This window comes from Montipora capricornis, chromosome 6 (genome assembly GCF_036669925.1).
Source record: "Montipora capricornis isolate CH-2021 chromosome 6, ASM3666992v2, whole genome shotgun sequence".
Classification (NCBI taxonomy): domain Eukaryota; kingdom Metazoa; phylum Cnidaria; class Anthozoa; order Scleractinia; family Acroporidae; genus Montipora; species Montipora capricornis.
Genome location: NC_090888.1, coordinates 63,005,941 through 63,019,950, shown reverse-complemented (window position 1 = coordinate 63,019,950; position 14,010 = coordinate 63,005,941). Strand labels below are relative to the sequence as shown.

General features: G+C 40.5%; 1 protein-coding gene across 1 annotated transcript; it reads left to right on the top strand.

The window, feature by feature from the left end:
- Nucleotides 1-315: 315 nt before the first annotated feature.
- Nucleotides 316-11,208, top strand: LOC138052832 (neuronal pentraxin-2-like). Its single transcript, XM_068899416.1, has 5 exons — nt 316-494; nt 5,535-5,663; nt 8,064-8,144; nt 9,177-9,387; nt 10,628-11,208. Exons 1-5 carry the CDS (start codon nt 431-433, stop codon nt 11,013-11,015), a joined length of 873 nt encoding a protein of 290 aa, XP_068755517.1. The 5' UTR covers nt 316-430; the 3' UTR covers nt 11,016-11,208.
- The last annotated feature ends 2,802 nt before the right edge of the window (nt 11,209-14,010 follow it).

Below are 14,010 nucleotides of genomic sequence, written 5' to 3'. Positions count from 1 at the left end.
GAAAAAACGTGGATAGTTTTCTGTAATGTTTCTTATGTTACTTCAAGTAAAAAGAAATAAATAATTTATGTCATAAGGTGTTGTATTTTTCCAGTTATTTTACTCTCCTAAGGATAGCTAGTTGGAAAACTAATTGAATGACCCAAGCTAATGTACATTTTCTTTCATCGGTGAAAATACTTTAGATGACCCGCGAGCTCAATTACGGCATTTATTGATTCAACCCCTATGTACGTAAAAGGATTCCGTGGGAGGCTTTCACCGTTACCACGGTGAAAGGGGCTTAAAAGTTCTACGACTATGCATTTTCTTGCTCAAACTGAACCAGCGAGTTCGCAGACCTTAACGTTTCCTCGCACTGTAGTGTGTTCGGAGCCGTTTACTGCACAAGCAGGTCTCGAGTCAACTATTGCCAACAGAGAGTTTTAAGATGTTGATCACCAAGACATTTTTGCTGCTCACGGGTGTTTTTATTTTTGCAATGTTTGAGGGAGGTATGTGTCTTGTTCTTTTTTTTCTTTTTTGGTGTCGAACTCTTTTTGTAGATTTTACAGCAACTCGGATGAAAAAAAGTGATTGCAATTAACAAAGCCCGGCTGGTATGGCCAAGCACTCCTAATGATGCCAGTTTTACGGGATTTTTCTTACGGATCACAAAAGTATGTTTCCGCAGACATTTCGAGTCATGAAGACTCAGATTTTATAGTTTAAAGTCTATGTAAAATGTCATATATGTAAAAATGTCCTTTCTCCGCGAAAAATAAAATTACAAAAGTAAAATGGTCTTCTCCCCGCAACTAGTCCCACCGTGTAAGCTTTGCACGCGACGCCATCAGTCTCACGTACACCGGCCTGAGAACTATGTTTAACTATAATGTGATAATATTTGGTTCAGCAATCTGATCCGTTGACTAAGTGAATTTTCTATGCAAAATATAGATTAATATAGCGTGAGCCCACCTGAATTTGCACGCGTCTGGTCGATTCGTTTATTTTATTAATATTTATATTATCGTTAATAATATTATCATTATTATCGTTATTATTATATTAAAAATATGATTATTATAATCATTTTTATTATTATAACCATTATTATTATCATTACTATCATTGTTATTATTATTATTATTATTATTATTATTATTATTATTATTATTATTATTATTCGATTCGATTCTCTCCAGTAGTTCTACTGGGTAATGTTGATTGTGTCTCAGCAACCCGCCGTAGCTTAGAGACACAACACTTTCCGCAACAGGCGAGCAGTTCCAAGGATGGCCAATAATTGTACACTTCCAAGGAAGTCAGGTACATCTAGCTTGCAAAACCAGGTCTTTGCACCTTTTGATATGCTTTCAAAAGCACCAATCGTGATAGGTATTATTGTGACTTTCGAGGCTCCATGAGTCCTTCTGATTTCAAATTCTAGCTCCTGGTACTTTTCAACCTTCTCCTTTTCAGTTCTGGTGATGTTCTGGTCCGCTGGCACAGCTATGTCAATAAGTGTCCATTTCTGTGTGTCATTATGCACCAGAGTAATATCTGGCCGATTATGTTTCAGCACTTTGTCTGTGTAGATAATCATGTCCCATAATCCTCACTTCTCCATTTTTTGCGGTTGGCAAGGGTTGATGGTCATACCACTTTTCATTACACTCTATCCCATACTTCTTCGTACTTGTCGTGCCGCTTCCTATACTCTCTCTGGGCAAGCTTCTTGCATCCACTGACAATGTGTCGTACTGTTTCAGTGGCATTTCCTCACAATCTACACAGTGGTGTCTCTGAGGTCTTATCTCTGCTGTACTTGATCGAGTTTGTTCTTAAAGCTTGTTCCTGAGCAGCAAGAATCAAACCTTCTGTCTCCTTTTTTAAGAATCCATTCCTGAGCCATGTCCAAGACTCCTCTCCAGCTTCATCTGATATTTGTTGGACAAACGCACCATTTAGGGCTTTCTCCTTCCAGTTTTTAACTTTCTCGTCTTTTCTCCTCCTCTCATAGTCCTGCAGACTCTCTTCCTCAACAATCAGTTTCTGCTTCAACGCAGCTTGAAGCGTCCACTCTGTGCTCTCTCTTAGGTAGCCATGAAGGGACTTGCTCTCCCTTCTTTACACAATCGTCGATGCCGATCAGTGCTGTTTCCCCTTCCTTTCTCGGCAGGTACATCCTCGCAACATTACTCCTGGTTTGCAGACAGCCATTCATTGCCTAGATCTTCCAGTTCACCATGCTGTTGCTAATTATAGAGATCATATTCTTGGCAGCACCAACCATCTCCAGGCATTTCAGGATCCATGAATGCGGCACCATATCATATGGCTTCTTGTAGTCTCTCCTTCTCCGGCAGTTCTTCAGGATTGCATTGTCTACAAGCAATTGACCTTATGTCCTCGGGATCCTTTCCTGCATCCCTTCTGTTCATCTGTTAGCAGTCCATTCGTTTCCAAGTGGTGCTATAACTTCTCATAACTCCTGCCAAGAGCAGGACAAACGCACCATGAATGGCTTTCTCCTTCCAATTTTAATTTTCTCGTCTTTTCTCCTCCTCTCATAGTCCTGCAGACTCTCTTCCTCAACAATCAGTTTCTGCTTCAACGCAGCTTGAAGCGTCCACTCTGTGCTCTCTCTTAGGTAGCCATGAAGGGACTTGCTCTCCCTTCTTTACACAATCGTCGATGCCGATCAGTGCTGTTTCCCCTTCCTTTCTCGGTAGGTACATCCTCGCAACATTACTCCTGGTTTGCAGACAGCCATTCATTGCCTAGATCTTCCAGTTCACCATGCTGTTGCTAATTATAGAGATCATATTCTTGGCAGCCCCAACCAACTCCAGGCATTTCAGGATCCATGAATGCGGCACCATATCATATGGCTTCTTGTAGTCTCTCCTTCTCCGGCAGTTCTTCAGGATTGCATTGTCTACAAGCAATTGACCTTATGTCCTCGGGATCCTTTCCTGCATCCCTTCTGTTCATCTGTTAGCAGTCCATTCGTTTCCAAGTGGTGGTATAACTTCTCATAACTCCTGCCAAGAGCTTCCACATCATGGGTAGGCAGACAATAGGGCGGTGGTTGCTGGCCTGGGCACCCTTCGCTGTGTCCTTTGGTATCAAAACTGTTCTTCCCACGACCATTCACTCTAGTACATTCCCTTGACATATACAGGCTGGCAAGCATTCTTGCAATCTCATCCTCAAGATGATATTTTCTGTTCAACCTTTCCCTCTCTCTTTGTTTCAGTCTCATGTTTCCTCTACGGACTTCCTTAATCTTGCTCAGGTCTTTTCGCCAAGTCTCGATATTCCCCTTAATCCTTCTTTTCCAGAATGGCTCTTCAGTTCTTCTCCCTTTCCTCCCTTTTATCATTCCCATCCTTTCTGTAGTAACATATGTAGCTGCATACATTAATGAATTCAGTTCAGTGATGTTGTGCGTCTGAATCCTTTTGACGGCTTCATTGATCTTTCCAACTTCTGCTTTCAGCTTCGTTCTTTCGCATGACTTCAGTGATGGTAATCCTATTCTCTGCTCTAGTTGTATAATTTCTAGGATCCTGTCGCAAAGGGCTTCCAGTTCTGGGCTGATCTCTTCTTGTAATTCTTCAGCCGTGAAAACTCTGAGTTCCTCTTCACGTTGGTGTTCTTCTTGGGTATCAGATATTGTTGCATGGTCTGGTGTATATGTGGTAAGAAGCTCTGTAGTTTCAGTCTCCTGACGTTCATGTCTTACTCAGATTGCTATTTCCTCTTGCTGCTCTGCTCGGTGACTTCTGAAAGTTCGTTGTTGATGTTACGGGCTTTCCACAGGTCTCGCAATCTCTTTCTGTACCCTCGCCTCTCTGCTTCACTCCTTATGTAACATCCAAACAACCGTTTGTTATCCTCCTTTGACCATCCTACTCTCTTCTGTCATTGTTCAGCAGTAGCAGGATGACGACCGGGCCTGCGCTGCTGATCCACAGGACACCTGCCGGACGCGACACCTTCACTACATGCTCCAGTCCCGTTGACGTCGTTAGTGTGAAATTCAATATTGACATTCTCTCATCAAATGAGGTTGTTGTAACCCTAACACGGATGACTTTTGGGTGTTGGCTCTTGCCAAAGGTGCTACCCAAGACTCTGTGGTGGGCGGGAGCGTCCATATTCCCGTGGTAGGCTAAGGCACCAACCTGTTCTACCCCAGTGTCCATTTATTACTATTATTATTATTATTATTATTATTATTATTATTGTTATTATTATTGTTATTATTATCATTATTATTATTATTATTATTATTATTATTATTATTATTACTATTACTATTATTATTATTATTATTATTATTATTGTTATTAGTATTATTATTATTATTATTATTATTATTATTATTATTATTATTGAAGAGAAATGATTTTTTAAATGTCAAGTTTGATGACTAATGACAATGACGTATATTAGAAAATGACGCAAGCATACTAGCAAAGAAAACGGTCATAGGCTCGACCAGGGGCGTAGCCAGGGGGACGTGGGCACCCCGCTGTTTTCTGCGCTAGATACTTCTCACAGGAGCACATGACTAGGAACAGCTATAGCTACCCCCAATCATGAAATCTTAGAGTCAACATCTACTTTTAGATTGGCTCTTATGCCCTGGCCAAATGGAGTGGCCAGTCATACCAAGTTTCAAAATTGCGATACTATGCGACGGCGTTTGGCTGCTTTTGTGTATTTCAAAGTAGCATATGTGCCAATTTGCCGGCATGCACCTAACCGCAATAAGTTATGCCAATTTGTACCTTGACAAGTAGATGTAACACACTTTGCATTTGAGGGTTCGAGTTGTTGTTCTTATGCGCGTTATTCGACGTCCGCCGTGCACAGTTTTAAGTTTACTATTTTCCCTAGCTCGTGCCTCTTACTTGCAATAAAAACCTCGCTTAGATGCGACAGCCACTTCTTGCGAGCAATTATGGTGGTTTGCGATGACTTGCGTTCAGTTTGATCAAGCTCAATTTGCGATGCCACCCAAGTTAGCGCAGTTTTTTTTCTTTTGCCATCGACGTAACCGTTGACGGTAAAAACTTGCGGGTACTTGCCACAGCGACTGCAAGTCCGCAAAATCCGCAAAATTCATTTCGTGGAAAAAAAACAAACAAAACAAAATCAGATCTAAAGATACATGTGCTTAGGAAAAAGGTAACTCAAGGGTGTTTACCATTAGTTAGTTGGGGTGACGGTTGGATAATGGTAAGCGAACCGGAAAACATTGCACTCACCATTAAAAATGTTCCATTTTCAAAGCTTGGCTCCCAGGCCTTGTCTTCCCTTATGACTCGATTCCCGATGAAAAAAGAGCCTGGAAACGGCAGAATCGGTAAATGGTAATTCCGTTCCGAGTGCCTCGGTTTTTCTGGAAAACGACTGTTCCATTTGACATTTAACGGAAAATTCCGGGATTTTTCGCTGAATGGTAAGCACCCAGAGGCTTCTATTCATGGGTTATCGCGAACACTGGTTAACGCGTTATTTGTGTGCTTCATCGGCAGGATTATCGATCTTCTGGCGTGGACCGCCAGGACCAAGAGGTCCACCAGGACCTCCGGGTTACCATGGATCACGAGGACCGCGGGGATATCCCGGACCATCAGGACCGCAGGGACCTCAAGGAGAAACGGGTTTGTTTTATTTAGTCTATTGTTTACTATGTAAACATCACGACCTAATGGAAATTCATACCCTGAAACCCAGGCTCATAACTTTCAGAAAATCAGGTAGTTACCTTTTTTCTTCTTAGAAGGTGGGGGAGGGGGGGGGGGGGAGGTATTATTTGTCCTTGATCTTCAAGTAAATTTCTCACCTTCAATAACATAGGGCTCTCTCCTACTGAAAGCCGCTGTCGGTTCTCTTACCAGTCCTATGGACGCCTTGAATTCAATTTTCGTCGTGCTAGAAATTCCTCCATCATTGCCCAAAAATTAACCCAGGTTTCCTTGATATCTTCGCCCCTATCCTCGTTGATGCCATTGCTAAAAGAGTAGATTAAGTCCTCGGCAATGGTTCACTTCAGTAATCCAATCCTCATCGTTTTACGTTTTTATCTGTTCAAATTTTGCGGATTTTTCTCCCTCGACATGCATCTTTGTTGAGGCTCTCTGCAGTCACTTTGGTCAAGTTTTTGCAGTTTAACTCTCTTAAGATCTTGCTCAGCACGTAAAAATTAAGATGAAACTTGAGAGGTGAGTTGATTCATTCGACGACTGTCGAAACAACTGGATTTCGGTTGCACTTTCAATTGGTATAGTCTAACCTACTTATTAAGAATTTGGTCCACTTTAAATGCGAACTCTTCGGCCATATCTAATACTGAGAGGACCACGTCGTTTGAGGCTACACTGCTCTCAAATAGGCTATATTGTTCTTAATGGCAGAAGCTTCGTGACAACTTGAGGAAGTTCTTCTTCTTCCTCCTTTAAACGCTTAGATTCTGGGGAATACGATTCTTTGGGGGACATGAAGGTCTCTTCTTCAGCTGCACAGTTATCTTTGATTTTCTTTCACAGACGAAAAAGTCCATGTACACTCTCAATATTTAGAAATTTATTTAGGAAAGTCAACTTTTTTTTTCCTCACCGTACCATTTTTGACCCATGTATTTAGGTTAAGTTCCAAAAGAACATACTGAAAATCAGGTACTGTGAACGAACCTACCGTGTAATTAAACAGACCGACTTGAAGAAATTTTAATCACTTTCCACAGCAGTGTGCGTGCCAAACAAGGGGCATGGGACAGCTAGGTCTTGTACTACAGTAAAACCCTCACATAAATGGTGATTAACAGAAATGCAGGCCATCTAGGTTCTTAATACGGTCTTATTTTCTGAAGAAAAATTCGTGTTGTAGATACCAGAATTTAGTGATATTCGGCCTTTGTCCCCTATGCAGCAGCCAGTTTTTCCCTTTCCCTAAAATAGAAATTTAAATTAAATTTATTTAATTCAGAATTTAAAACAAATCACATAAAAATTGACTGTAATAGGTAAAACCGAAAGATCACATGAATCTTCAGAACATCAGTCAATATTGATCTTAATGGCCCGGCAAAGTGCACCCATATTTTTTAGATTTCAGAAAATAAAAACCTGTTTCAAATTTTAGGGTCAGTGAGGTTCCTGATCCCGTTTAGAGGGTCTAATTATAACTGACAAATTTTAGGCTAACAGGTTCTTAAAAATAGGTTCTTACTCGTGGAGTTTTACTGTATCGTACCAATGGTTTGAACCACAACCGACTTGAGACGATAGACTTTTCCCAACAGAACACTTTTCCGGCAGTTTTCCTTTGAACACGCGGTAACCCCTAGGAATAGTCATTACCAGACTTCTCCGCGTTGACATGTCCAGGGAAGACAGCGTTTGGAGCTTGCGCCAGATTTTTAAAAGCCCGCGAAAAGAGCATTGATCGCTGGCTACTCATGCTTTTTCAGCCGTTTCAACACGGGTTGATGCCGGTTGAAAAGTTGTTCAGCCAAATCAATCAAAAATGTTTATCTACTTGTTTTGTTTCTGTTTCGTGAATAGAACACGATAAAAGCTTAACCAACGTACCCAAAAACACTAAAATGGTTCATCCAAATAGAACATGAAATGTCATTGGAAACACAAATGCATGAAATAACAGTAGATCTCAATTTTGCAGAATTTACCTACTGTGTTCATGATAGAATTATGAATGCAAAGTATAAGGCCGTCACGTCATATAATGAAGGACATGGCCCGCAAAGGAGGAGGACTCGGGTTTTTTTCAGAGCATCCACGAGTCACCATTTAATAATATGTTTCCTGAATAAAGAAGGAAAAGTTGTTAAAGAATGGAATATCTTATCCTTCGTAGTATGTTTAATTTGTAAACCTCTGTACTTCTTCTTTTGCAAACCAAAGCGGTGATGTTTATTGTTGCGTTGTTTGTCTGTATTTTTTCTCTTGCATTGTTCTCAATTTGGAAGATTCAGGTCTGTCACAAAAGTCTAAAGAAAGAACACAACCCTAGTCACTCGATTATGACTCCTTTCTTTTTAGGAAATCAAGGAAATGTTGGTGCCCCAGGGCCCAGCGGTCCACCTGGCCCACAGGGGCCAGAGGGTGAATGCGGATCTAAAGGTAGGATATCTATTCTTGATGACAGGAAATATTGCATTCTTGGCCGTGCTTGGGCAACCTTAATTTTAATAGCGAGTGGTATATTTGTCACTTCACCAACTCCAAAGAGGGCTGTCCATTTAAACAAGAAGTTATAGGGGCAAAATATTAACAAGGGCGCTATCGAACTTCACCCCATGCACCTCACAACATGGTTGGGGTACTAATTAAAAGCAATTCGTTATGAAAGTGCATAGAAGCGCTTAATGGAATTGTTTGGATTTCGAAAGATTGTGGTGCTTCTTAAAGGGGCACTGCCATGCTAAATTTATTGTTTTAAGGTCAAAACTAGGTAAACATCTAAATTAGTACTCTAGCACAAATGTATAATATTCCTGACAACTCACTGAGATGATAAGAAATATAACATTCGTATTTAACTTTTGGAGACTTTCAGAGGACGACGTCTCCAAACTTGAAAAAAAAAAACTGGCCAATTTCTTCAAGTTTCAATCCATTTCAATCCCCTCCATCCTTGGCTGCAAACAACAAGGAACAGCTTCAGTGCACTTCAATGGCCATTGGCAACAAAACTACAGCATTATTTTTTGGTTTTCATTGATGCAAAGGCGTCTTTTAGCGTTTTGAATTTTGACTAAAATAGCGTAATACTGCCCCTTTAAAAGCACTTAACTTATACTGTGGCGCTTTTTCGACAAATTGTTTAAATTAAAAATGCTTCGAACTTTAGTCTAATTGCGGGAGGATCACGATATTTACTGTATTTCTGAATTTTCCATGGTTACTCGTTACTCTTCGCTCTAATGTGCCATGAACATGTAACATCAATGATGTGACATTAACTTTCCTTTCTTTAACTGACGATAAGATAAGAGCGTTTCTGTTGGCACTGACTTAGATTGCGGAGGTCTTCAGACTGAGGTCCATGTTCATACTATTTTTCGCCATATCATCATCATCATCATCATCATCAGTTTAATTGATTGATTTTTGGTTTGTATTTTTTTTGTGTGTGTGTTTTTTTTTGGGCAGGTTATACTCTAGAGTTTCCAGAGAAGGGAGTCAAAGATTATATGCAGGTCTGGGGTATGCCAAACATAAAGAGTTTCACGGTCTGTTTCTGGGTAAAGACATCTGAACATTACGGGACACCCTTCAGCTACGCTGTATCAAGAAAAGCGAATAATGAGCTGCTCATCGAAACTCCTGGAAATTTTAAAATGATCATTGGTCACAAGAAAGTGTAAGTATGATTCCAACTACAGGTAGTAAAAAGATTATGAAAGTGCTTTTATTTGCTTTCAAATCAGCCCTTTTTGCCTCTTTCTGAAACCCCAAAGTTCAAAAGAATGCAATTTTTTTATCAAGGCAAGAAAGGGCTAATTTGAATGCAAAAAAAATAATAGTGGTAAGAAGGTAAAAGGTAAAAGTGACAACCATTCTATATTTAAGTGTATCACCATATACGTTTTGTTGTTGTTGTTGTTGTTGTTTTCTATTGTGAGAAACATAGGTTACATGTAATCACCGCCATTAAAACCCAGAAAGACATTTTACAGTGCGACTCTACTTTCCGTGGTCACTTGGCAGTCTTTTTTTTTTCAACTTAGCTGGTTTCTAAACGTCATTTTTCCTTGTGTTCATTCTGGTTGTTTTAATGGTTATGTTCACTTTGTGGCAGTGGTTCCAGTGGTCCAGTGATCGAAATATCCCAAGGTCAGTTTTCGTCCCCTGAATATTATGCAGCTGCATACTGGAAGCCATAGTTTGCCGAAGTACATTAGAGGCCTGGGGTATTTAGGGGGGCACGCATGGGTAGCGTTGTGCGATTCCCGGACTCGCCTCTTAAGACTGTTGGGTTTGCTGGTTGTCATCTCTGGACAGACGGCTGGGGTGGGGAGGAAGGGGCTGAAGAAGGTACGGAGAGGGAGAGAAGGTACTCCGATTTTCCTCACTCCTTAAAAAAAACAACTAATTTGGTTCATAGGCCCTTTAAAGGTAAGTTTCGATTCTACCTTAGCGACGTTATCAAGTCAAATTGTATATGGATGAGACAAAGTTTATAAATAGGTCGTTTATCTTATACGCGTCCCTTTTCATGACCTCCTGTCCTTTCTAGTATACCATAAATGATTAAAATATTACAAGATTATTACAGTTATTATTACTGTCACTGTTACTGTTACAGTAACTGTTACTATTGCTAATGTCGTTGTTACATATTTGTGTTGTTAGTCAGCTTTGCCGTGATGTTAATGCGAAACTTAGAACTTTCTTAATTAATGCCCGATGTTTTCAAAGAAAGCATTGTTGGAAGGTCTCGCCACGAGCGACGCGTGAGTTAACCACGGCAACTTCATCTACTTTACATTTTTCACAATAAAATAAGGGGTTGATGCTTGAGGCCTGACGAAACTTACTAGAAAAACTTACTAAACTTATTAGAATGAAGGTACTAATATGAATCCACTTTGTTGTCACAGTCGAACGGGAGTGTCAGCAAACGATGGCGAATGGCATCATATCTGTGCAACGTGGAAAAACAGCGATGGTGCATGGAAATTTTACAAGGATGGGGAGTTGGCAAAAGAAGGAACTGGCTTGAAGAGAGGATACACCATCCGGGGTCGTGGTTCCTTGACGCTGGGACAAGAACAAGGCAAACTGGGTGGAAGATTTAACCGAAAGCAGTCTCTCAAGGGTATGCTGGCAAATGTCAATGTCTGGGCTGATGTGTTGCCGCCATCTGAGATCAAAAAGATGTCAGGATGCTGCATGGAAGGCGAGGGAGATGTGTACGATTGGGCTTTTTTCAGCCTTGGCATCAAAGGCAAGCCTCGCATTACACCTCTCACTTGTCCCTGTGCTTAGTGAAGCGTTTTTGAGTCCTTTGCCCAACTTGAACGGCCGATAACAAGCGTAGAATGTTAGAATAATCCTAGTGAGATAAACGAAGATATTGTAACTTGACCTTTAATTTTTTTAAATCGAGGTTTTAGTTGAGGGAATGGAGTAGACCAGTCTATGTACCGACAATGGAATTAATAAAGCTATGCGAAGCAAACTTGCGGCTATTGTTTTACAATTTTCTCCTCCCATATTTTCAAATTTGAGAGCAAGAGTCTAGTTATGAGCCTCTAGTTTCGCGCGCAATGTTGCATGCCTCTCAAAAAGCACTTCTTACTCCGGAGATATATTAAATAATTAAGGGGGAGGGGCTTCAACCTTAACTTCAGAAGTGCAATGGTTGCTACGTTCAAAATTTTGTCAAGAGCAACTTTTGGGCAATGTGAAAGGTTCACGTGGAGGGATTTTCGAAGAAATTATTTAAATGAATACCTAACAACGCTTAAGGTTATCACCCTGTTTTGCACTGCGCATTCTTTACCGCGCATATTTTCTTGCGTCCGTTGCATACGCACGAGCGCGCTCATGTACATAACACTTCAGGTTTTCCTGGAAATAGAAAAATTGCGGTTTTCGCCAGAACGAGCATGGGGACCCATGTTTTTTATTTTACATACTAAAAGAAGATCTTATTCTCTTTGACATATCCCGATTTGAAGGATTTTTTATTGTCCAGATTTTCTATATTCACAGAAGATCACCGTTCCGGTGAGGTTATTGAGGCTTGGATGGAAGAGAACAGACGGAAAAAGTTCCAGCAATCTTTCATTCTTTCATGTTTTTCTTTACCTTTGAAAGGTTTAACTTCAATAAACACTGATGTTCTCTCGAGAAAATAAGACCTATATCTTATTGCTTCTGCCCCGTTTCTGTGAATAAATCGAGCCTCTCGGACCATTACAGGCTTTGTAAAAACTGTGCTCACATTTGATCAAAGTAGGTAAGAACTACAGCCTCGAAGCGTAAAAACGTGAATGGAAACCCCTCTTTTTATTGCATTTCTTTGATGTTCTAGACGTAGATATCCACTTCGCACAGTTTTCAAAAAATTATATTGCGACTTTTATTACGGATGACTGACCTTAAGTTACATGCATGGCGCGTGCGCACCCAATGCCAGTCTCCAGCCACACTTTGAAACCAGAAACATCTAGAAACTCTGAACATCGAAAGGGTACAGAAAAAGGAGCATTTTTCGTCTGATCGGAACCGTAGTATTGCTTTTCAGAATCTGTAGCATTGCTGTTTGCAGCAAAAATACAGAGAATATTTTGAAAGTGTATCTTAAAAGGCCTGTGAGGTGATAACTTGTTTGAAAAACACTTGTTTTTTTTTTTTACTAAATCCACTCTAAAGATTATGTGTTATACAGTTCTTTTCCAATCGCCATAGTGACTGATCTATGAAAAGATGAAATTTCCCAATTCAGTTTTAGACTTTTTCTATTCGGTCACTTGTAAGCCGTACCACGCTTGATCAGTATCCTCAAGGCAAGTAAACAATCAAACCCCCGGGAATTGAAATTACTCCCTTGATTTCAATGAAATTTTGCAGACTTCTAAGAACCTCGGAATTTCAGCGAAAAAAGTCCACAATACAGTTCTTCAAGTCCCGTTTATTTTCGCAAGCTTTCTGTTTTCACTATCCCAAGGAAATACCTGTAGGAATTCACACCTGTAAAACTATAGATCGTTTTCACTGTCACACAACAAAAACGTAAAATCGAAACCGTTCAATAAAAAGGCCAAAAACTTGGAATGTTGTAGGAGACAGATTCATAAATCTCCTCTCCAATTCTAAGGACAGTGCGTTATATCGTTTCTGAGTTATTTGTCGTAGTGTTTGTATGGAGCCGCCACGTTGGTGTACCACCGTTGCACACCAATATGGCGACCAGCAATCAACAAGGACATCTGGAGTTCACTTTGCGACGAAAGCACATACTTTTTGCTCGTGAGATAAAATACATTTATATCTCCCAACTCAAATACATTTTCCGATTGGAGAAGAACGTGTCACGTGTCGTGGGTGAAAACTCACTAACTCCCTAGGGAAACAACGACTTTAACTTTCGACTAGCACGTGATCAGGTCGTGCACCTTTGAAAAGGCGGTAAATTCCGTGCATTGTTCTATTTGTTGGGAGGTATAACGAAACACTTAAGAGGCTGTCCCCGTAAAAGCGGTCCGGTCGATCTGGTTTAAAAAATAGATTTCGCTCATTTCTTGTGTGTCGCAAGACTTTCATGAGCTTATACTAAAACCACAATCCGCTTGATCGGATCTCTTAAATTGTTGGAGTTTTGAGGGATTTTTGGTTCACCCGCTCTAACGCTCCTGGCGCCCTATATCGAGGCTTCAATTTGAAGAACTTTGAAGATCAATTTGTCAAGAACCAACGAAGCCTGTACAAAACAGAAACGATGGCCAGTTACTTCATGTCTTTTGAATACACAAAGGTGACTTTCATTAACATTGAGATTGAATGAAGCTACCAGCGAGACTTAAAGGCACCCCTATCATAGAGCCTGATCAGACACGCGAACACCGGTCAACTTCAAACTATTTATAAAAAAGTGAGGCGGTCTTTTTCAATCAAACCAACGCAGCTGCAAACTAAGTACCATACATAATGTTGTCATTACGGAGAGAAACCTTGCGGCCCGTCCTTGATGGAATATTTATAGCTCTCTGAACTTGCCTAATTTCGGCGTTCTCCAAGTTTTGGCTCAACATTGAAAGACTCGTTAACAGGGAGCGTTGCACCAACCTCGCACGCATTACAGGTCAATTGAAGGGGAATACACCGAATTCACAAATGGCGGTCAATCTGGGTCGACATCGATGACATCGAGGCGTTTTAGGATAAACACGCAGTATTTTCGAGGAGGGAAGGAGAAAATGAACGATCGACTTGCGGAAAATTACATTCCTGGTTCTTCTTTAAGTGCCAGAAGGTC

Excerpts from the sequence above, each read along its gene's own strand:
- LOC138052832 (XM_068899416.1), top strand. The coding sequence starts at position 431 with ATGTTGATCACCAAGACATTTTTGCTGCTCACGGGTGTTTTTATTTTT. Across the intron at positions 495-5,534 it reads TTTTGCAATGTTTGAGGGAG|GATTATCGATCTTCTGGCGT; the intron begins GTATGTGTCTTG and ends CTTCATCGGCAG. Across the intron at positions 8,145-9,176 it reads GGGTGAATGCGGATCTAAAG|GTTATACTCTAGAGTTTCCA; the intron begins GTAGGATATCTA and ends TTTTTTGGGCAG.